The sequence below is a fragment of the Toxorhynchites rutilus genome, chromosome 3, assembly GCF_029784135.1.
Source record: "Toxorhynchites rutilus septentrionalis strain SRP chromosome 3, ASM2978413v1, whole genome shotgun sequence".
Classification (NCBI taxonomy): Eukaryota; Metazoa; Arthropoda; class Insecta; order Diptera; family Culicidae; genus Toxorhynchites; species Toxorhynchites rutilus.
In genome coordinates this window covers 201,287,095-201,311,776 of record NC_073746.1, presented here as the reverse complement: position 1 = coordinate 201,311,776, position 24,682 = coordinate 201,287,095, and the positions used below count along the sequence as shown (strand labels likewise).

Here is a 24,682-nt window from a genome sequence, read left to right as displayed (position 1 = left end):
ACTTGAAAATTATTGAAAAAACAAATAAAACCCTCATAGTTTCTAAGCGGAATCGTTGTTATTAAACGGTTTTATTTAGCTTGCCCTGTAATCTGTTTGTATGTTTGTAACATGTCCCACATTAGTAGAAATTTGACCCCCTTCTTGTTGACCGATTGATCTGAAATTTGGAACACACCTTTATCTCTGTAGTCATTACAAAACTGCGTATTTCATTATCTTGTAAATCCAAGATAGAGGCCGCTACAAAATGGCGGATCCCTTTCTTCCTCAAAACCTCATCAATGTGGGTTTTCCAAAACCCCATCAATATGGGTATCAAATGAAAGGGCTTGACTAGCAGAATACAGTTATTTAAGAAAAATGCAAATCCAAGATGGCTGCCACTACTAAATGGCGGACTACATAGTTTCCCAAAACTTCATTAATATGGGTGTTGGGGGGAAGCAAACTACGCCACTGATGACTTGATCTGAACCTGCGCATCCGGACGGTGCCACTCCATGACGCACCCAGACAATCATTGACAGCTAGCTGTCATCACTGTCATTCTGAAAACTTCTCTCGTACCACACATTCTTTGCTAATCACAAAAAAGGAGTAGAGATAGAACCCAAAATAAAGTTGAATTCCCAAATTGTTAAATAATTGAATCATCCTGTCGTGCTTTGAATTTAAAACGAGGAGATCAAATGTAGGTAAAACCTAATAATGTAAAGTTCTTGTTTAATTATTGTTTCTCTTAATAAATACAGCTTTGAGCTCGCTATACATTGATAAAAACGCGTGCTGAATAGAACCTCCGAAACCCCCGTAACAATGGGTATCAAATGAAAGGGATTGACTAGCAGAACACGGTTATTTGTGAAAAATGCAAATCCATCAAAATTCTACCAAATGGCGGACTACATATTATGTCAAAACACCATTAATATGGGTATCAAATGAAAGGGCTTGAATAGTAGATCACAGTAGATCATGAAAAATTAAAATCCAAGATGGCCGCAATCACAAAATAGCAATATACTTTATTAAACGGTTTTATTTAGCTTGAACTGTTCGTATGTATGTATGTATGTCTGTAGGATTGTCCCACAGTAATAGAAATTTGACCAATAGGAACTGACCGGATAGGAACTGCTGTCATTTTAAAACTGCTTATCTTGAAAAATCCAATTTGGCCTCCGCTCAAAATCGCTGATTCCATATCATCTCAAAAAAAAGGTTGATTGAGATATGTGTATCAAACCAACGAACTTGACTTGGAGAACACACTATGTATTTTCTGCAATCTACTCAATATCGGTATCAAATGAAATTTTTTGACTGATAGAATACAGTACAATGCCTTTATTGTAGAGAAATATTCTAATGAAACAGATAATGTACTAAAAACTAGAAAATAAAATGAGTAAACAAAAACTTTTTAAATTATAAAATCCATTCATTTTCATTATCCACAATTAGTGATTTCATCATATGTCCCACTATTTTATTTTAGTCTTATCAATGCCCTAGACTAATGAAGGAGAGGTGTGATAACTACTAACTGCAACTTGCCTAATTATTTTCTCTAGCTTTTAGTACATTATTATGTTTAATCACAAATAAACCGTTTAACTTAAAAAGTTTTTTTACTCATTTTATTTTGTTTTGCACGCTGGTGGGGCACGTTTTCTTTTTGAGATAGTTTTCTTGGGATTCTAAATATAAAATCATTATCGGGCACAATTTTCATTCGAAATTCACTCACAACTTCCAAAAAAAGTATTGTTCTAAAAAACAGAATACATATTCCATTTAAAAAAGTAGATTTTCATTCATTATTTTAGTTTTTGAGGCGTATTTATTCCTCCTGCAAATCTACTATCATTTTCATTTCACAAATTGGTACACGAAGCTGCTGTCAAGGCGAAATAATTCAAAATTTGAAAAATCTTTTAGACTGCCATTTGTAGCACTACATACTTTCGGAATTATTTTAGCTATGGATGCTTTCGAGATTCTAAAAAAATATCGACAATAATCTGAACGATATTCCAGAAGAAAGGTACAACATTTCTAGTTTCACTTATGTAGGTATAGCATCCCTCATGAGTGTATCTTGCGTTGTATTTGTGGAGCAATTAAATCCAACAGTTTTTTCACTTTTTCAGGTGTTATTCTCAACACTGCTCTGTACTCTCGGGGATCATCATCGTAGAGTTACTTCAATATTGTATTTGTTGCTCCTTTTTTTTGCATCCAATTCCTGGACCGAATCCTTTTTTCTTTCTGCTTTTTCCGGATAGTACCTTCAGTTCAAAGAAATTCAGCACAAAGTATTTTTAAACACGGCCAGTGTGTGTTTAGCGATAAAATTGTGTAATGATAAATTCAACTGAAAATCTAAGACGAAAACTGCCAATAAAGAAGTCGATTTCGGATCAATCATCTGACAAATTCGGATCTGATTGCTGTTTCTGACGATTTGATGGACATTTGAAAAACCGCCTGGCATCTCTGGAAAACCTGTGCCGTAGTATCTAGTTTCTTGCCAGCAGCTCACATTGTGTGAACGGACAAGGCGAGTCAACCATTTGTCAAGCGAGTTCACCGGGTCAGTAGCTGCTCATTGTGAAGCCAGCTACTAGCAACGTATAAATGGGCCTTTAGTGTTTATGCGCTTTTGAAAGGTGAAAATAAAGCAAGCCAATAATAAATGTACTCTCAGGTGAGCCAATACGTGAAATCCACTCTGCGGTCATGTAGCTGCGGATAATCGTATTCCATCCAAATTGTCGAGAAATGCAATATTTCAGACGTTTGTGATCAAGTTCTCTCTCCCTCTCGCTCAGGTAAACATCCCCTCTTCCGTTTCCCATCATTCTGTCTTTATATACCGCCCCTCTAATCATCTTACTGTCCAAACAGTTGTACCTTGTACCATAGAATCGTCTTGCATCCGTCTATAAACATATAATAATGGCAGATAGTGAAACCGTCGAAAGCCGCTGAATGTGTTTTACATCGAGCTCCTGCTGCGACTTGTCATTGTGAAAATCGCGCGGTAGAGCCGTCTAGTGTGTTTCCACGCTAAAGCGGACCTTACACGGTCAAATTTATTGACAATATGATGACATTTGAGAGCATAATGACAGCTGAACATGGCCGACAACGCAGAAATCCGGATTTTCTGATTTTCGGGCATCAATATCGTGACATTTCGTATGGATGCATGGTGTTGACGTTTTACCTCACGGACTTCCAGACTGAGTTGCCAGATTTGCAAGCGGACATTTAATGTTTGTTAGTCTTTTTTGCGATTGCAATTAAAATTTATAAACTTCTGAAATTGTAGGAATCATAAATGAAAGCTTTTGGTTTGGAAACTGATATAGTAATTTACATTTAATGCGACATGCCGGAGAACCACTCAGTGTCGCATTGGAGGCGATTTGACCTGTAATTGGACATTGAAGATGAGAGTGGTACAGCGTCGACGTCTGGCGGCGAATGTCAATGTGGGGCCATAATTTGGGCCCGAACTCGATGTTTACAAAAATGTCTAACTAAACGTGTCGCATACAGGTCTGTCCAATTAGAAAAATGTCGCATTAAATGTAAATTACTGTACCTAAAATAGCAAAATACAGTACTTTTCGCGATACAAATCAAAACCTCAAAGTAACTGACAATGTGATGGAGAGAGAGTGAATGAAAATTAACAACGTCTTAGGAATGTTTTTAACATTGAACTCGGTCATTCTTTGCGCTAGCGAGCGGGGCAGCCACTTTAGTCTAAGTTGTGTGTTTCTTCACACTCCGCTATAAAATTTGGAGAATGAGAAGATCTGGGAAAATCACAGGTGAAAAAACATAACGTGTTAATTCAAGTTACAGTAGAATCCCGATTATCCGTGAATAATCGGGATGATTTTTAATCATAGAAACTATGTTTTATCAATACAGAAATAGATACAGATACTGATAATCGGGGTACAGATACAGATACAGATAATCGGGATTCTACTGTCATAGTCTTATTTATCGAATAAAAACTTTTGCTTGCAGATAATATAATTTGCATATATTTTCACAATCTAAAATAATTTGGCATCCCTGAAACTGAAAGGATCAGTCTGTATTTGTGAAGCGAGTATTATGGTGTGTTTTTGAGAAGGAAAAACGAGTTTTAAAGTGTAAATTATGAATGAAAATTAACTTTTCCAAATCAAATTAGTAATCTATGTGAATGCAAATCACTTTTTTTCTGCAAGTGGTGAGAAAATCCCATACAAAAATTGTATCTGAAACTGACGTTATATAATAAAAATAAATTTTAGTAGGAATATCTGAAAATTCATAGAAAATAGGTTAAGTTAGGACTACGCGCTTCAACTAATTAAATAATACCAAGTAGATATTTTCATTCAAATTTTACCAATTGAAAATTGCAATTTAGCCTTCTAATCTGATGGAGAATAGTTTGGATCCCAAACTCGAATGTCACCACCTAAGTGGTGCGGACTCAATCCACTTCATTCTCAAGCAAATTCTTGCATGTTTTCAAGCGATTTCTTGCAATAAATTCTCAGACCACCAGAGATGCCAGATTTACAAATATGTTTGTAAATTTACAGACATATCTGTAAAACATTCATCACATCTATTCATCACATCAAAAATATTTGACTCACCATATGATATTTTTCCATAGTTTTAATACAGAAAAGTTATTATATTTAGTATATATCAATACACATGACGTTAGACCAGCGATACTCAACCTGTGGCCCGGCAGTCCTTCTTGTTGGCCCATCTGGTGTGTATGATGTTTGGAACTCATACACATAAGTACTTTTGCCTTGACATCATTGCAGACGAAAAAGAGGATACGGTTATTCACAATTAATGAACAATTGCATTCTCTGCAGGTAAGGAAAAATCTTGAACGAAAATTGTCTCTGATAATTATTTTCTGTTCTAGACAAGATTGTTTTGCTGAAATGCAAGGAGATTTATTGAAAAATAGTGAAGTTAGGGTCAGGACTATGCAACCTATGTATTTAAACAACATCGAATAAAAATTTTCATTCTATTTTCAACAACTTACATTTGCTTTCGGGTCTGCTTATGACGAAATATGGGTTACTGTTCGATATTGTTACGACAGACATGGTTCATGGCCGTGTGGTGGTCTAAAACTTGTATAGCCTTGCATGGCGGATGGAAAATATACACTGCATTTTTTTTAAAATAAAAACGACAAGACCGCAAGCCTTGGTGGATGTCCAATATATCAACGGAGAAATACTGTGTTTTATAAAAATTAACAACGCGTATGTTTGTGTATGTATGTGTATGTATGTATGTGTAGATCGTTGAAACATTTAAACACACTTACAGCACATAAGTTATTAAGTGGTCCGAAAAATAATTTTTTTCCACTTTTTCCCAAAAATGACAAATGAAAATTAATAACATTTGAATCACTGAATCGATTTAGATGATCGACATATAAAATTGACCTAGCCTTTTATAAAAAAATATTTAACTTGCGAAAAACATAATTATATTTTAGTAATTATTGATTGTAGTCGTTTTTTATTTTTTTTATGACTTTGGACTAGAGGGCGCTATATATTTTTATATTTTTTCTTGAAAGCTGAGGATTTTTTACACAACATATCTCGATATCAGGGTTGCTATTTTTTCGTTTTTTAGATATGATTTAAAAAAAAAATCATTTTTCCTCATTTGTCCAAAAATAACTTTCTGCAAAAAATCATAACATTTGAACTACTGAACCGATTTAGATGATCGATATATTAAATTGAAGCCAATAAGCAAAACTCACACTTGCGGGAAGATTGGATTCTAGTAGCATAGGTCTAGTTTAGTCACATATGAATATTGATCGAAGACTTAAAACATGTTAAATTTACAAAATTCTAACTTAAAAACAATAATTATAGCATCTCTGATATCGAGATATGTTAAGTAAATACTCCTCAGCTTTCCATAAAAAAATATAAAAAAATATAGCGCTCCTATCTTTAACCGAGAAAACTATGAAAAACTAACTCAATCCATAATTACAAAAACAAAATTCAATTTTTTCGCAAAAGTAATATTTTTTAAAAAAATATATCTCGTAAGCTTCAATTTGATATGTCGATGATATGAATCGGTCCAATAGTTCGAAAGTTATGACTTTTTGTAGTGGGAAAAATGGGGAAAAATTGTTTTTCGAACCATCGATTAGTTTTGCAAAATCATATTTCAAAAACGAAAAAAATAGCATCTCTGATATCGAGATATTTTATGCAAAAGTTCTCAGCTTTCAATCCATATTAAAAATAGGATCCATATTATATGCAAGTTAAATATTTCTCAATTAAAGCTCATTGGCTTAAATTTGATATGTCGATCATCTAAATCGGTTGAGTGGTTCGAAAGTTATAAATTTTTGAAAAAAGTCATTTTGGGAAAAAGTGGAAAAAATGATTTTTGGGATCACCCTAAAATGGAAATGGGCACCCTAATGACAAATTAAAAAAATACGAGTTTAATGTTTTGCGATAAAGAACAAAATTACCACTTTTGACGAAGAGCTGAGAACCACTATATTAGTTTGGCATGGAATGGCTGTATATATATATACAGAATACAATCTTACGTGCATCGTGATGTACAAAGTATTAATGAATAAGTGAAAATTAACGTTAAAAGACATTTCTATAGATCTGCACACTTTTACAGACTTTTCCACATTTTTAACAGACATTCACATGTTTTTACAGACTTTTTTTAAAAATCATCTGGCAGCTCTTCCTTCCACTTTTTATCGAATATTTCCAAATCGCAGGAGTAAACATTTACGTGACTCTGACTTTGTTTGTTTTTATTACGTTCGGAAAAACGTTATGACAAAGAGAGGGGACATTAAAAATGCGTTGCTCAGTGAAAGGCTGAGATGGTCTTTTAGAGATGCAATGGTTAATTAAACAATTGACGGAAAAATGTAGTTCGTTCATTTTATAATTTTACTTATTTTTGCCCTTGACAACAATACCTCTTTTATAGTGTTGATTATCATAAGAAAAATAACTCTCCTGATCGTTGGATCTCTTTTGACATTTCAATTGGATCTTTTTTGACAGCCGTTTTGATTCAGTCCGCACTACCTAGGTCACCACTAGCCATCGTGGATATTTTCGTTGTCTCGGGTTGAGGGCGATATTGACCGTGTAAGGTGGCAAAATATTGATTGAGGTTAGATCGGATGTCGAAAGCCTAGCTGTCACGATATTGAAGACACTTATTGTCAATCAGTTTGATCGTGTAAGGTGCCCACAAGACTTCTACCAAAACTCGTCGTTATAATGTACGATGTATGGCTATTAAATAACGAGACTGGTTACGAAAAAGGGTTATATTTTAAAAATTACGGTACAACGATATACTCCCCTTCAATATACTTCCCTTGGCTCCTCACACACCTTTCCATACGTTTTTTCCATTGTTCGAAGCAGTGCTGAAACTCTTCTTTTATTTTTGTTTATTTTATTTTTGTTTATTCAATCGCCAAATGAGCTTTGAGGAATAAAGTGATAAATATTAAATCATCATTTTCTGTGCTCTACACTGTACTCTACAGTTTCCTCGATGGCACCGAAATTTCAGATCGCGGAATGAATGGTGTATGTGCCAGGGTTCTCTGTAGGATAATGTTGATCTTGGCTGTGTTGAGTGCATATTCCTTTTTTAATTCATCCAACGCTTTGGTGTGTTCTTCGGCCAACGAGACAATGACATTGTTGGTGGATGCGATAGCCTGCCGAAAATTAGCGTGAGACATCATTTTCGTACAGACTTTACACATCCAGAAGAGCTAACATTCAGAACATTCAGCAATGGTGTTCCGCATTGCTTTGGATTGAGAAAGGCACTTTATATGAAAGGATGATTTCAAGAATCCATTGCACATAATCTCGTCTGCCTTATCCACAACACGACTGCAAGCAAAATAAATAGACTCCATTGTTGCTGGCAGTGCGTAAGCTCCCCTCGCGATGATGGTACAATTTATCACAAAAATACGGATCAACAAATATCAAAAGTCGTTGTATTACATCAAATATCGGTAAAACGTTGGATAGAGTGTCCGAGTAGTCACATAGAGAAAAAACGAATCGCAGTCAGATGACGTATGGTACGATGGCGGCTTCTGGAACTGGAACCATGAGGTTTATCGATTCGGCGATGGACAAGATGGCTTCATTGAACATCCTGGAACGTAACCTTCAGTGTCTCGTGCAAAAATTGGGTCTCTTTCGTGATTACTACTTCCAACAGGATAATGAACCGAAGAAGACTGATCTCATCGTGCGGGAGTTCCTACTCTATAATGTCCCAATCAACTCAATACACCTCCGCAATTTGAAAGCTGAACATCCTCTTTGGAAAAATTGAAAATTCCACACCGCTATAGAATACTCTTTATTTATCGATAGCACAAGTACACGCCCCGCTGATTGTGATTTTGAGATAAATTTTGATTTCAAAAAGGCAGACTACGAGCAAATTAATTGTTAGCTTAATGATATAAATTGGTCAATTCTACTTAAAGATGAAAGGAACATAGACAAAGCTGTTGAAATTTTTGATGATAATCTGTATAGAATCATAAGCGAACATATTCCAACAAGAAAGAAAAAACTTGATACAAATTCAAAAACACCAGTATGGTTCACTCGTGATATGAAAAATCTCAAAAACAAAAAACCAAAAGCTCATAAAAGATACAAAGCAAACGAAACTTTGAATAATTTAACCATATAAAAAGATATTTGTAAAAACCTTGATGCGGAAATATCACTACAATATGAAAGCTATATTACAAGGATAGAAAATAATATTAAATACGATCCTAAGAAATGTTTCAATTTTTCCAGCGATAAGATGAAATCTAATAATTTCCCATCAAGTATGCAATTTGGAGAATACGTTGGATCAAATGATAGTGATATTAGCAATACATTCACCCGTTTTTCCAAGGTAACTACACAACAAATAACGTGGTTCGAGATTATAATTATTTTTCATTTTTACCCGAGTGTGCAAACTCGGTCTCAATTGATAATATTACCGCTAACGAACTTCTTATCCCGCTGGAGGATCTAGATTCATCTAAATGTCTCGGGCCGGATGGTATCCCTCCAATGTTGTTGAAAAAGTTGGCATCGGCTTTCGTTCATCCTTTGTTCTGGCTTTTCAATTTATCGCTAAAATTCGCAATATTTTCTTCTGTCTGGAAAAAATCATTCGTACTACCGATATTCAAATCGGGTAACCGTTCTGACATAAATAACTATGCTTATTTTCAAGCTCCAACGTATGGGAGTAACTGGAACTTTATTGGAGTGGGTAGAATCAGAACACAGTTTGTTCGCTTTAGAGTAAAAATCTCTAGCCCTGTGAATGTCACATCCGGAGTACCACAAGGTTCTCACTTAGGCCCTCTACATCTAATTCACATTCTAATATATGCTTATGGTATGAAATTGTACATGGAAGTAACCAAATGTAGTGACCTTGTGATTTTCCAACAAGAAATAGATGATTTCTTCGAATGATATTTTAGATATTAATGTGAAAAAAATGTAATATTATATCGTATACTCGAAAACACGAAACTTATGACTTCAATTGTTCTCTAGGATTTGAAACTGTAGAGAGATGCATCAAAATTAGAGATTTAGGTATAATTCTTGATTCGAAACTCACTTTTGGCGAACATTACAATACAATGATCAATAAAGCGAATAGTATGCTCGGTTTCTTAAAAAGATTTAGTTACAATTTGAGGGATACATACACAATAAAAACATTGTATATAAGTTTTATAATAAGTAATATAAGGGCACCCTATCAAGAACTGCACTCCAATCGAATAGAATCAGTACAAATGTAGTAATGTAGTTGATGCGACAGTAATGTAGTTGATGTGACAATGACGAAGAAATTATTGAAAAAGTCATTGAATGAAAGATCATTGTATTCGTGAATCACAGTTTTGTCATATATGTTTGCTGCGTTGCATTTCGTAATTCATTATTGATACAAAATACATGATACCTCTAATAATTGATTTTCATAAATATAGCTATAACTTATTCATTAAATATATTTTAATTGTAATATAATGTATGTAATTGTTGTCTACTATAGTTTGACGAAATAAAGAAAAGATTGTATCACCGGATTTGAACACTATGGAGCATCTATGGTAGGGAAGCAAGGAATGTCTGAAGAATCAAAATCCAGGGAACGAAGCAGAACTCGAAACGGCGATTAAGGAGATCTAGGAGTGCACTCAGTTTACAGTGATCAAAAATCTCGCCTCGACGCATGATGGACGCTAAAGGGGGACTATAACAAATACTAGGAGATTGATTTTTGTTATTTGTTAGCATTTTGAACTGATTTCAATTTTCTTTTTAAGAGAAACTCAATTTTACAACGTCTGAATTGAAGATTCTTTGTTTGTTTTTCAAGTAGATGTAGAAATGATTTTTTTTTTGCGATTTGCTGTATATGAGTATACCTAGTAAACATTAAGTCGTATGAATAGCTATAATTGGAGGCGATATACATACAACCAAGACACATTTGTATGATATATGATGCAGATAAATAGCATATACACACAAAAGTGGAGGCGATATACGTATATGCCATATTTTGTACGCATATAAAGCCGTATATAACGATATGCGATGCTTTTTGGACTGATATGCGATTTGATACGACAACGTTACCACTCAATCCATCGATGACATGGAAAATCGTGTTTTTGCATTTTATGCGATTTTAGATATATATGATCGATATTTTGATTGATATTTTATGCGATTGTGATTTGATACGAAATTATATGTGACTTATCATGTGCAAAGTTATACGATTTAATGTTTGCTGGGTATGTCCATAAGTTTCGAATTTAGTTGGATTCTCAACTCTAGAATTATATTATTTGAACGTTTTTCTCATTAAAACAGCCAAAAGTACAAATTCATTAAAATTTTTCATGTAAAATGCACTTGAAAAATAAATTTGATTGACTCCGTATGACCTATATTGAGACGAAAAGTTTTCTTCTTACGTTCAAGTTTTAGAATAATGAAATGTTCAGCACCCTTATTGTGTTAACTTTTTTTTACAATTGCGGACAATAAATAAACTTCCATAAAGCTCCTCTAAAATCCAAGAATAAAAGATATAAGAATAGGGCAGCGGACCTAAATATGGAACGGGTTCCAAATATAAAACGCGTCAATATCTCGAAAAGTAAGCAGCGCATTCTACCGGCGATGGTTGGAAGTTGTTCCTTTAGTGAAATAACCACGCCTGATGAGATCTGGTGGTGGTCCGATAATATTTGTGGTTGTTATCAACGAAAACGTGATTTGTGATGATTTTTTCTATGATTTTTCAATATAAAAATTTCGAGTCGAAAAAGTTTCGAAAGTTTATGTTGTTCGGTATTGTTGGAAAGATAAAAGTAGTACTTTCAGAACATATACTTGGATTTGATGTCAACTCATTTTAAAATGATCTTATAGTCATTTAAAAAAAAAGTCCAAGTTGCATAATATGGAACTGTTTTGTTTACAACAGAAAACGTGATGGCTGGTAATTCCAACGCAAAGAAACGGAAAGCTTATGCTGAAAGTGACATGGAAAATGCTACTAAAAATGTGTGAGAAGAATAATGGTGGTTTTACAATAGCTGTTAGAACTTTCAACGTGTCTAACTCAAAGTTCCGTATTTGGCGACCATTTTTTGATATTTTGAAAGTGAGGTTTTTACAAAAATAAAAATTTTGGGAAAACTATTAAAGATAGGCGGTCGTGGTTTTAGGGGGTCAAATTGTGGACTTTTATCTACAGATCAAGGGTTTGGACGGGTTGCTAACTTAATTACGAGCTGAGTAATACTCAAAACTAAGGTTACTTTGGTTCGGAGTACGCACGAAAATTTGATTACGATAAGAAACAAAACGATAAGAAACAAACAATTTTGTTCGATAGAAGCTGACGAACTCGAACGAAGCAAGGGGGAAGCAATGTAACCACACCAATAAAACTCAATGTGGTTGTTTATTTTCACTATTGCATACACCTTCTTTCCTCCATCTCGATGGGACATTATATTGGTGCTTGCTACAGAATCAGTCGTGAGACTGGCGTATACCACACGCTCATCTATGTTCGACAACACCTTGTTCCGTATCTCTTTTGTTTGTTTAAAGCGGACCTTACACGTTCAACTTTATTGATAATATGATGACATTTGAGAGCATAATGACAGCTGAACATGGCCGACGACGCGGAAATCCGGATTTTCTGATTTTCGAGCATCAATATCGTGACATTTCATAAGGATGCATGATGTTGACGTTTTACTTCACGGACTTCCAGACTGAGTTGCCAGATTTGCAAGCGGACATTTAATTTTTGTTAGTCTTTTTTGCGATTGCAATTAAAATTTGTAAACTTCTGAAATTGTTGGAATCATAAATGAAAGCTTTTGTTTTGGAAAACTGATACAGTAATTTACATTTAATGCGACATACCGCGGAACCACTCAGTGTCGCATTGGAGGCGATTTTGACCTGTAATTGTGCACTGACGACGAGAGTGGTACAGTGTCGACGTCTGGTAAAAATGTCCAATTAAACGTGTCTCATTACAGGTCTGACCAACTAGATAAATGTCGCATTAAATGTAAATTACCGTACTTTAAATAGCAAAATACGGTACTTTTCACGATACAAATCAAAACCTCAAAGTAAACTGACAATGTGATGGTGAGAGGGTGGATGAAAATTCACAACGTCTTAACAACGTCCACTCACTAACAAATTCCGGAAAGGTCTAGCCAGCAAACATTAAATCGTATAATTTTGCACGTGCCAAGTCTTACAAGAAATCCGAATAAATCATAATCGCATATAATATCAATCAAAGTATGTGTCGTTTATATTCGAAATCGCATAAAATGTAAAAACTCGATTTTATATACCATTATCGAATTAAGTCGCAATTCGGTATAATAAACATCAATTTTACGATGTACATTGTCGTAAAATATATTTAATCCGCATCATATGCGTATATTACGCTGATGCAGTTTGTGTGTCGCATAAGCGTATAATTTAAATCGATTCAGTACTGTAGTAAATCGTGTTGCATGCTGAAGAAAATCATGAAACAGTAAATCATATTAGATCCTAATAAAGAACATATTACATCATATTGAAATGTCAATGAAATGCTGATGCACTCGAAAGTTTTAACCGCTGTCCAATTAAATTTCAGATAGCCGCGCGAGATAGCTGGTGGATGATAATCCAGACGACCGGAGTTCGAACCTACATCGGAGCAGTTTTCACCAAACACCAATCTGTGCCATTTTAAACATTCATATTCCACGCCCAACACAAGTCAATCAAACAATTATTATTTCTACAAACATAAATACTCATATATAAAAATGGCGATTCGTGAGGCTATAATAATCATTCCATGAAAATATTTTGCGCCATTTGTTTTTTTTCTATGTCTGTAATAAATCGTATATGAGTATGGCAAAAGTCGTATTTGGTGCTTTGACAATTCATGAATATATTCATATTAGATCGCAATTCGATTCAACATAATCGCTATTATAGCCGGTCAAAGTTGCATATTCATCCAAACAAATTCGGTAAGCATTTGCCATGTATGTATATGGCCTCCACTTTTGCATGCATATGTCAGTTAGGCGCATTATATGCCAACCAAATTTTTGGGCATATGATGTTATATATACGCTTGTTATACGATTTAATGTTTGCTGGGTATTGATTCACTATGGAACTCGCAGTCGCGAATAATCCGCGCTGCGGATCACCCGCTCGCGGATAACCGAGGTTTTACTGTCATAGTCTTATTTATGGATAACATTTGCTTGCAGATAATATAACTTGCATATATTTTCGCAAACTAAAATAATCTGGCATCTCTGAAACTGAAAGGAACAGTCTGTATTTGTGAAGCGAGTATTATGATGTGTTTTTGAGAAGGAAAAACGAGTTTTAAAGTGTAAATTATGAATGAAAATTAACTTTTCCGAATCAAATTAGTATTCTATGTGAATGCAAATCACTTTTTTTTGCAAGTGGTGAGAAAATCCCATACAAATATTGTGTCTGAAATTTACATTATATTATAATAATAAATTTTAGTAGGAATATCTGAAAATTCAGAGGAAATAGGTTAAGGGTTAGGACTACGCGCTTCAAGTAATTAAATAATACCAAGTAGATATTTCCATTCAAATGTTACGAATTGAAAATTGCCTTTTAGCCTTCTAATCTGATGGAGAATAGTTTGGATCCCACTAGCCATCGTGGATACTTTCTTTGTCTCGGGTTGAGGGCGATATTGACCGTGTAAGGTGGCAAAATATTGATTGAGGTTAGATCGGATGTCGAAAGCCTAGCTGTCACGATATTGAAGACCCTTATTGTCAATAATTTTGATCGTGTAAGGTGCCCATAACAGAAAAAGTCCCAAACAATATATTCTTTTGCTCGAAAATGACATCGAGAGCGCAGAGCTTCCTTTTTCTTTGATCTTCACGCTTTGTCATTTTTTTGAGGACATTTTTCGAAAATACCCAGGGTACGTTTATGACAAGGTATCCTGGACTCGGAGTGTGTCCGACACGATTCACTTATACACTCTCAACTATGACATTTTAACTTTAACGGAAAGCAGCGATCGCAAAGCAATTCATGACAAATGTTTTTTTTTTGTTGCAAATATTACGTATTTTGCTACTTTTTATTTGAACATACGTCAATAATACGTGAGATAGAGGAGTTAGTGAGCCATTAAAGTTAAAATAACGGAACTAGTACCCAGGATGTGTTGTTTCTGTGTTGCTTTTTAAAGTGGTCTTTTTACGGCGGCTCGACTGCGAAGGAATATATATAAAATATTTCTATTTTCAGATAACTCTATGGCTCGATGTGTGGCACCCGGATGCGTGAGCGTTCGGTCATTGATACCCGAGCTCTAGTCCAACTCGAATTATAAAAACATATCCCACAAATTATCATTCCATCGATCCCCAAGGAATGTGACTACTCGGAAAAAATGGCTTCGATTCATTGGACAGGACCTAAACAGGAATACTAAAAGCATGTGCATTTGCTCGCTTCACTTCAGTCCAGATTGTTTCATTCATTCATTTCATTCATATCGATGACTTGAAAGTACAATATCGTTGAAAACTGATACAAACAGGTAAATTTGAACAAATTCATATTATAGTTGCAATTACACATTACACAAAACTGTTTATTTTTAGCTGTTCCTACTGTTAAAAAGGCCAACGATTCTCATGCCTCGGGAAATCTAAACCGGACGGCTCGTCTAGTGATCCCCGATTTTTGAAAATAATCGTTCATCAACTAATCGAATACTTTTCAGCAGTTTGTTATTCGATACGATTAATCGCCCCAAATAATCGATTAATCGATTAATCGTCATACTGAAAGCAATAATAAGTTAGACTAATATTTCAAATTTGTTAGAAAGCCATCTGGAATCAAAACCGTATTCATTCCGCCTGAAAAACAATTATTATCTTTTACGCTCCCCTAAACTCGTAAAGGAAGGTCAATTCGCGTTGACGGCATTGAGCTTCATTTACGAGTTAAGGGGAGCGCCGTCATTGGTTGATTTTCAGGATAAAACTGCAGTGGCCGTACTTTTTTTTTGCTCTGGGCTTGGATCGATTAATCGACGTAAACTATTCGTTCGCTTCGATTATTGGTTGTTCAGTATTCGTTCGATTAATAATCGATTTCTGTATGAAGTATTCGATTAATCGATTAATCGAACGATTATCGGGGATCACTAGGCTCGTCGAAAGGTCTTCCAAGATGACTGAAGAGTGGTTTTGGCAAGTTGGCCCACTTTAGGGTATACTTCTAGGCGCCTTGCTAGCAATAACAAAACAAACAACCCCCGCTCCACAAACCGTAATCCCCTTCCAAATGAAGTGATGATGTTGCTTCACCTGTTATACTTTTATATAAGGACCTTGTTCAAAACGATGCCACGATCAAGACGTTATACTATAGGTGGACCGCAATATCAAAATTGCTGTTCGGCCATTGCTCGTGAAAAAACAATTTTGTTTACAAAACAAATCATATCTTTTGGTGACAAATGCATTCGTTGGCAAAATAGCTGCTCGCGCTTTTCTGTAGGCAGGTTATTTTGTGGTTTTTTTTCGTATTACAATTTCTCATAATTGCTTCTACTTTTTCAGATATCTACAATCAGCGGTCGAATTAAAAACAGTGCAGAAGGATGTTTTGAGTACATTTTACCTTCTAGCCGCGCAATCAATGCTTTTCTTTCCAAGCAAGCAGCGTTTTAATCGTATGTGGTTTTATTGAACATTTAAAAGAGAGTGTTATTTTTTTTTTGTTTTATCACCAGGGCAAAAGCATGAAATAGAATCGTACGTGGTACGAATTTTGTGCGATTCACATAGCACGTTACGGAGAAGAACGTCTACGTTCCGTCAACGTCTCCACCAATTCACACATGCAGTCAATGCTTCCACCAGCACCGTCACTTCAAATGCCAAACGAATTTATTTAATTTTATTCATGGTGTCGCCATCTACAACAATTTAAATTGCAATGCCCTCTTTCAAATCAGCATGCCTAGAATCAGTTCTAAATTTTGAAAAATTCAATGAGAATCATTGAATTCAATTATTTAAATGCTTAAACCCCGTAGTCCGACCCTTATGCAACAATAATAATAAATAGAATAATTCTTTCAACTAGTCGCGAATGATTTTCACTCCGAAATTTGGAGCTAGGAGATATGTTGGCATAAAAAGTACAGTAAGTTACTTATAAAACGATATGCTGAGGCACCACTCAGTGTCGCATTGGAGTCGGTTTTGACCAGTAATTGGACATTTGCGACTGGTGGCGACTTTCAATGTGGGGCCATAATTTGGGCCCCGAACTCAATATTTACAAAAATGTCCAACTAGATGTGAAAATGTCTAATTAAACGTGTTGCATCACAGATCTGTTCAATTAGCTTAATGTCGATGTAGATGTAAATTACTGTACAACCAAATCAAAACAAAAGCCGAGACACAAAGCCCAGACAAAAACCAAAACGAGCCGTCCGTCTCCGTCAATTCGCGTTGACGGCGGAATGGTGTCGACATCTGGATACGATATTAGTTTGTATGAGAGCAACTATTCTCTATCAGATTAGTCGACCCTAAGGCAGTTTTAAATTGCTAAAATTTGAATGAAATTTTTTTCTTTGCGTTATTTGCCTTCTATAAGTACGCTGTTCTGACCCCAATTTAAACTATTTTCTATCAATTTTCAGATATTCTCACCAAAACTTGCCATTATAATACAAAATTATCTTTAAACACAATTTGTGTATGATATTTTTTTACTACTTGCAAGCAAAAGTGATTTTAGTTTACCTAGAGTACTAATTTGGTTTGGTAAAAATAATTTTCATTCATAATTTTTATTTTAAAAGCACGTTCATGTCTTTTGCAAACCCATATTGTCATGCCTGCTCCCCCATTTCGTAATACGAAGCTCAATGCCGTCAACGCGGATTATGTGCGATTCACATAGCACGTTACGGAGAAGAACGTCTACGTTCCGTCAACGTCTCCACCAATTCACACATGCAGTCAATGCTTCCACCAGCACCGTCACGTCAAATGCCAAACGAATGATTTATTTAATTTTATTCATGGTGTCGCCATCTACAACAATTTAAAATTGCAATGTCCTCTTTCAAATCAGCATGCCTAGAATCAGTTCTAAATTTTGAAAAATTCAATGAGAATCATTGAATTCAATTATTTAAATGCTTAAACACCGTAGTCCGACCCTTATGCAATAATAATAATAAATAGAATAATTCTTTCAACTAGTCGCGAATGATTTTCACTCCGAAATTTGGAGCTATGAGATATGTTGGCATAAAAAGTACAGTAAGTTACTTATAAAGCGATATGCTGAGGTACCACTCAGTGTCGCATTGGAGTCGGTTTTGACCAGTAATTGGACATTTGCGACTGGTGGCGACTATCAATGTGGGGCCATAATTTGGGCCCCGAACTCAATGTTTACAAAAATGTCCAACTAGAGGTAAAAATGTCTAATTAAACGTGTTGCATCACAGATCTGTTCAATTAGCTTAATGTCGATGTAGATGTAAATTACTGTATAACCAAATCAAAACAAAAGCCGAGGCACAAAGCCCAGACAAAAACCAAACGAGCCGTCCGTCTCCGTCAATTATGTGCGATTCACATAGAACGTTACGGAGAAGAACGTCTACGTTCCGTCAACGTCTCCACCAATTCACACATGCAGTCAATGCTTCCACCAGCACCGTCACGTCAAATGTCAAACGAATTATTTATGTAATGTTATTCATGGTGTCGCCACCTACAACAATTTTAAATTGCAATGCCCTCTTTCAAATCAGCATGCCTAGAATCAGTTCTAAATTTTGAAAAATTCAATGAAAATCATTGAATTCAATTATTTAACTACTTAAACCCCGTAGTCCGACCCTTATTCAACAATAATAATAAATAGAATATTTCTCTCAGCTATTCGCGAATGATTTTCACTCCGAAATTTGGAGCTAAGAGATATGTTGGCATAAAAAGTACAGTAAGTTACTTATCATGCGATATGCTGAGGCACCATTTAGTGTCGCATTGGAGTCGATTTTGACCAGTAATTAGACATTCGCAACTGGTGGTGACTTTCAATGTGGGGCCATAATTTGGGCTCCGAACTCAATGTTTACAAAAATGTCCAATAACAGGTAAAAATTTCCAATTAAACGTATTACATCACAGATCTGTTCAATTAGCTTAATGTCGAATTAGATATAAATTACTGTACAACCAAATCAAAACAAAAGCCGAGACACAAAGCCCAGACAAAAACCAAACGAGCCGTCCGTCTCCGTCAATTATTCTTTTCTACAAATCCTGCCGGTCGTTTTCGTTGAACGAATGCTGACGGGTCGTTACGTTGCCGGTGTATGTGAATGTTTCCATAAGAAATGCATGGTAGAATAACTGACGTAACGTGACGTGACGGAACGTAGACGTGACGTGGATGTTGTATGTGAATCGCACTTTATTCTTTTCTACAAACCCTGCCGGTCGTTTTCGTTGAACGTATGCTGACGGGTCGTTACGTTGCTGGTGTATGTGAATGTTTTCATGAGAATTGCATGGTAGAATCATTGACGTATCGTGACGTGACGGGACGTGAACGTGACGTGTATGTTGTATGTGAATCGCACTTTATTCTTTTCTACAAACCCTGCCGGTCGTTTTCGTTGAACGTATGCTGACGGATCGTTACGTTGCTGGTGTATGTGAATGTTTTCATGAGAATTGCATGGTAGAATCATTGACGTATCGTGACGTGACGGGACGTGAACGTGACGTGTATGTTGTATGTGAATCGCACTTTTATCGGCACAATCTGATCAAGGACGGAGACATCATGAAACGGAAACTACGCGAGAAACTTTTCGAAGAGATAAAACTGCGCCGCAACACTCGTGTCAAAATGGACGAAGGAAGGAAGGAAGGTATTGAATTAGAGAGACTTTAAACTCTGAGAGTTCATTCGTCTCTTACACAAAATGGACGAGTTGGGCTGGGTGCTGATGAACCACGATTTGATAACACGTAATGAGCCAATCCAACAGCATGCCAATGGTAATCGACCAAATCATTTTAAATTCAACATGGAGCGGTTGCGAAACCTACTGGAGCAGCACGAACAGAACAATCACGCTGGTAGGTCGGTTTGATATATTTATTCCGCTAAAGAATGATTATATTTGTTGATTTTTCAGAGTTGACTTCCAAAAAGTAAAACAAATTCCTGCGTATGCTGGATGCAATTTTACAAAACGACAAAGTTTTGAAGGAAATTAAAGACATGGTAGTGGCGAATCGAATTCTATCAGAAATTCGTTAAGTGGCTACGGTGGAACGTATGCTGAAACACAATTTGGACCCCTCTTTGCGCTACTGCTTTGTATGCCGAGAGTTTTTCCGCACTGCCGATGAGTATACCAGTCATTTCGAAAAATTGCACGGTGAGCAATTTCTTATTGTTGCGGCAGTGGATCGATTTCAGACTAGTCAAAAGTTCAACGTTCTACATCACTACAACGCCCTTAATCCGGTGACAATATTTACGATTTGCAACGTATACCACACAGCCCTAATAAAAAAAAAAACAAGAAAAGACGGGTCTAATATTTTACAATAAAGAACAAATCTACCACTTTCCACGAAAATCGGAGAACCACTATATCGGTTCGACATAGAATGGCTGATACATATAAGGCAGAAAAAAAGTTTAACTTTGGAATTCATCATCCTATATTTCCTCGTACCATTAAGATCATGGCGCATTTGATGTCGGTCATCGTAGCTGCTGCTATGGAAATGACGTGAGCATATACCTTGATTTTTCTGAGGTTTCCAATCCTTCGATTGGCCACAAAAAGTATCCATTTAGAAGTCTATCTCCATCTCGGAGAAAAGTGTGGTAAACAATGTCCGGGTTATTTTTCGTTATGAGAACCTTGTTTCCACATCCTTTTACTGCACAATAATACGGCATCTGAAGTAAATAAAATATTCACAATATAATTTTGGCATGATAGAGAACCGCGAGATGAACGATTATCTGTGGAGGAGTTGGACAACAGATTTCATAGACTTATAGCACTTTTATCACACTCACAAGCTCATCAAATCCTCACTGTCCCCCAAAAATATTAAATATATAATTTGTGGCGTTAGCCTGACGGGGCCGGGAGTCCAATATTTTGACAATTTTTGTCTTACAACTATGTTAGTAATGTGTAACCGATTACTCGCGGTTGGCTCGAGGTTAGTATTACAAAGATCTCATAATTGGGATGTTGCAGTCTCCAGTACTATGTATGTGTGGCCGACATGGGATACTTCCTATTGGAGTGTAACTGACCATTGATCAGCAACGCCCCCCTAGTCTGTACCTCATATCAATCGTGGTGCGTCTCTCTTGACTCGAGGAATCCAGGGTAGAATGGTCACTGGGCGGTACAATCTTCAGCTCGTGTAGAGTTGCCATGAGCGGTACAACCTTTGGCTTCTGTTGAATGATCAGTGGCCTGCACAACCTTCGACCTGTGTATTTGTAAAGAGTATGTGTATGTTTGCTCCCTTGGCCGAGTGGTTAGCGTCATAACTAACATGCCGGGTGTTCGGGTTCGATTCCCGTTCTGGTCGGGGGAATTTTTCGTCAAAGAAATTTTCTCCGACTTGCACTGTGATCACGCGTATTCTAGAGCTTGCCACTCAGAATGCATTCAAGGCGTGTTATTTGGCATAGAAATCTCAACTAAGTACTAATAAAAATGACGCAAGTAATACTACGTTGAGACGGCGAAGTTCCTCTAGGAACGTTAGTGCCATTGAAGAAGAAGAAGATGTGTATGTTTAATTACATTACATGGAGCGGTTATAATATATAATATAAATACCTTATTGCAGCTATAGTACACTATTTTTCACGAATATATATTTGTTGATTTCTTCCTTCAGTTGTTTTCCTCAGCGAGTTGATACCATAACCACACAACCAAACAAAAAGTAAATAATCCAGAAAGCTACGTCTCGCTACTCGTCTCACGTATTCGCGACTACGAAGCTGAATTTGACAGCTTGTATGCGTGAAGCGAATGTCAACAAAGAATTGCAAAAAGAATGTGATTTTTAAACGCACCGTTTTTAACGTTATTTGCAGAAATTTTCGTAATGGTGAGTATGTATCGAAAGAACTATCCTCTAGGATGCTTATTTAGTTAAATCACATAAATTTACTGCAGGGGAAAACGTTTTCTTACCGCATCCAAAGGACACTGTCTTTACTTGTGAAAAAGTAAACAAACTTTCAGGATACTAAATTTTAATAAAAATTAATAATTGTGTGCAAAATTTATCTTCCAAACGGTTGGAAAATGAGTTTTCCTTATGCAGTGAAAAAAACTTTGCCGTAGCTTAAGCTGAATTTACTTATAAGTGTTTTTATGTGACCTTGTTTCATGCATTATCAGGAGCCATCAGTCGGAGAAAATGAAACCTGCTACGTGGCTGTGGAGTTTGCGGATGTGTTCGATTACGCTGCGGGTGGAAGCCGTTTAGTCGTCGAAGGCGAAAGAGTATTCAAAGCTGAACATCTTTTAATAGTTGGTGTTGAAGAAGTTCACGATGAAGGCTTCAGTATTTTCTCGTCCTGCCTCCAGTCATCATCTCCAAGCCCGGAACCCCATACAATAAAAATTCGTACGAAAATCTCCTTCTCCAAATGGTTGTTTTGTATCATTTGCTTAAGTATGTTTTGTTTTATTTCTTTATTATTGCACATTTTGCACCAAGTTGGACTGTTTCACACTTTTTCAAAAGTGCGAAAATGTGAATAAAAGTGCGACCTTGCATCAAATCGATTTGCTGTCTTCAGCGCACTTATTCGTGACCAACATGATTCGATGTTAGAGCGCACTTTTATTCATATTTTCGCACAGGCCGAAACAGTCCAACTTGGTGCAAAATGCACAATAACGTGTTTTGAATCATAAGTAATTAATTCGCCTCTGTGCTTAAGGAATTACTTTGAACTATTCAAGGGGCTACTAATAAACGACTTGTTTAATAAAGGTATTTTCAGGGAAGAAACACTTTAGTAAAGGCCTATTTATTTAAAAAAATATATTCTTAACATGTCTATTGTGCAGGAATCCGGTATTTCCTCTTCTAGCTTCACTGTAGATTTAGGCTTTTGACGATACTGCTTCACGAGAGTCACTGCTTTGACAATAGATTCGAGCATTTCTCTTGATTTAAGTCCAGTCCATGATACAAGATCGTCATCGCTTCCAAAGGAGATCGCTGAGATACGCTTGACTTTAAGTTTATCCAAATCCGTAGTGTCTACCTGAACTGCTTTCTCTACTGTAGAAACACAGACTTCGGGATGATCTGCACATTCAGCATCTATGGCAAGATCTGAAAGGTTTGGTGTATCATGTCTCTGGTCCATCGCTGCCCCAACTTTGGCACGGTTTGCAGCACGTTCAGCACGGCCCTCAATAAGTCTTTTCCTGGCTTCGCTGATGGGAGGTTGTGGCAAATTCAAGTCGGGAACTGCTGATGGCCTAAGAATTAAGCGATCAGTGGCACGGCTTGTTGCTATAAAAAGTAAAATAATAATAAAAAAAATTATAATATTATTGCTTCAAGGCGTGTATTACACTTCATACTTGGAGAGTAGAAGTTCGACACGGTGAAATGGAGGCTACTAATACGGGAGGTTTTTGTAGGTTCTATCTTTAGCCGAAGTCGTTGGATCCAGTCTAGATACCGCGATTTGTCCGTTTTCGGAGGGAAGGCATGAAAAGAAATTCCGGGGCGATATCTCTGCTTACATCCGAGGACGACACAAACAATACGGCTTTTGAATTTTGCAGATTGTTCGGAGTCAGCTTCAAGCAAATTTCGTCCGACTTGCATGTGCTCCGGGCAATTTGCGCAGCTTTTGACGTATTTCACACGTTCTAAGGAAAATATTTTGAAAAATATTAGAGCACTGATTGAATAGAAGCCAGATCTTTGTATTTTAGGTATTTTATGAACACTAAGCGGATATTTTTATATTAAATTTCATTAATTCGGTTTACCTCTCTCGCAGGTAGATTGACAGAGGGTGTACTTCAACGGCTTTTTTTCACTACTAAATGACAATAAATTTTTGGTTCGGAGCATCGAAACAGCTAAGAAAAACTATTTCTCAACAATTTCCACTAATTGTAAGATAAACACGGTACAAGTTTTCGAGAAATCAATATATTAATTACAGAGAAAATATGCAACGGTTTGTTTACATATTTTTCACTCACACGCGAAACTTTCATAGGTGGCGACACCGTACCTTCGATGACGCGAATTGTCATGAAAGTGTCAAGAACGAAACACCTATAGTTTAGCATCTTGGCACGGCAGTGGAACTTCATACAAATCACTCGTCGAAAAGTGTCTCCTTTTTCACCGCTTGTTTACATCGACGAATATATTTTTTTTCACTATGTTTCGTTGGAGAGTGTATGCATATTGACAGATTTCTACTACGAGGTGTTTAATGAAGGATGAAAGGTGGGAATGTTTATGTTTGTATATGATTTATCGTACGATTTAATTGAATGCATAAAAGATGTCAACAAAACTGGAGTTAAGCTCCTTTTTGAATTTGAACAAATATTTATAAGAGATTCCCAGCAATTCTTTATGTTTATTGCGTGATTTGGTTACTGTATAAGTTGTTTGAAACGAAGGTTTAGTGTAATGATTTTATTTTGAGGATTATATTCACAAACATACAAGTATAATTAATATAAATTGCATGTATATGATGCGCCTGCCAGCCCATACATGCAAACGTGGAAGCTATATACATATTTTTTTACGAACGGATTTAAACGATTT

The 24,682-nt window shown here is 36.1% G+C and overlaps 1 protein-coding gene and 1 long non-coding RNA gene across 2 annotated transcripts in view; both read right to left on the bottom strand.

The window, feature by feature from the left end:
- Positions 1-21,835, bottom strand: part of LOC129777607 (uncharacterized) — a 31,100-nt gene extending 9,265 nt beyond the window's left edge. The window contains exon 1 of the long non-coding RNA XR_008743265.1: positions 21,688-21,835. This is a non-coding gene — a long non-coding RNA (uncharacterized LOC129777607). The remainder of the gene's footprint in view (positions 1-21,687) is intronic.
- A 1,039-nt stretch (positions 21,836-22,874) lies between these two features.
- LOC129777605 (uncharacterized) lies at positions 22,875-23,739 on the bottom strand. The gene is made up of 2 exons (XM_055783977.1): positions 23,464-23,739; positions 22,875-23,392 (listed from the first exon to the last, which is right to left on the bottom strand). The coding sequence occupies exons 1-2, from the start codon at positions 23,711-23,713 to the stop codon at positions 22,899-22,901; spliced, it is 744 nt and encodes a 247-aa protein (XP_055639952.1). The 5' UTR covers positions 23,714-23,739; the 3' UTR covers positions 22,875-22,898.
- Between the last annotated feature and the right edge of the window lie 943 nt (positions 23,740-24,682).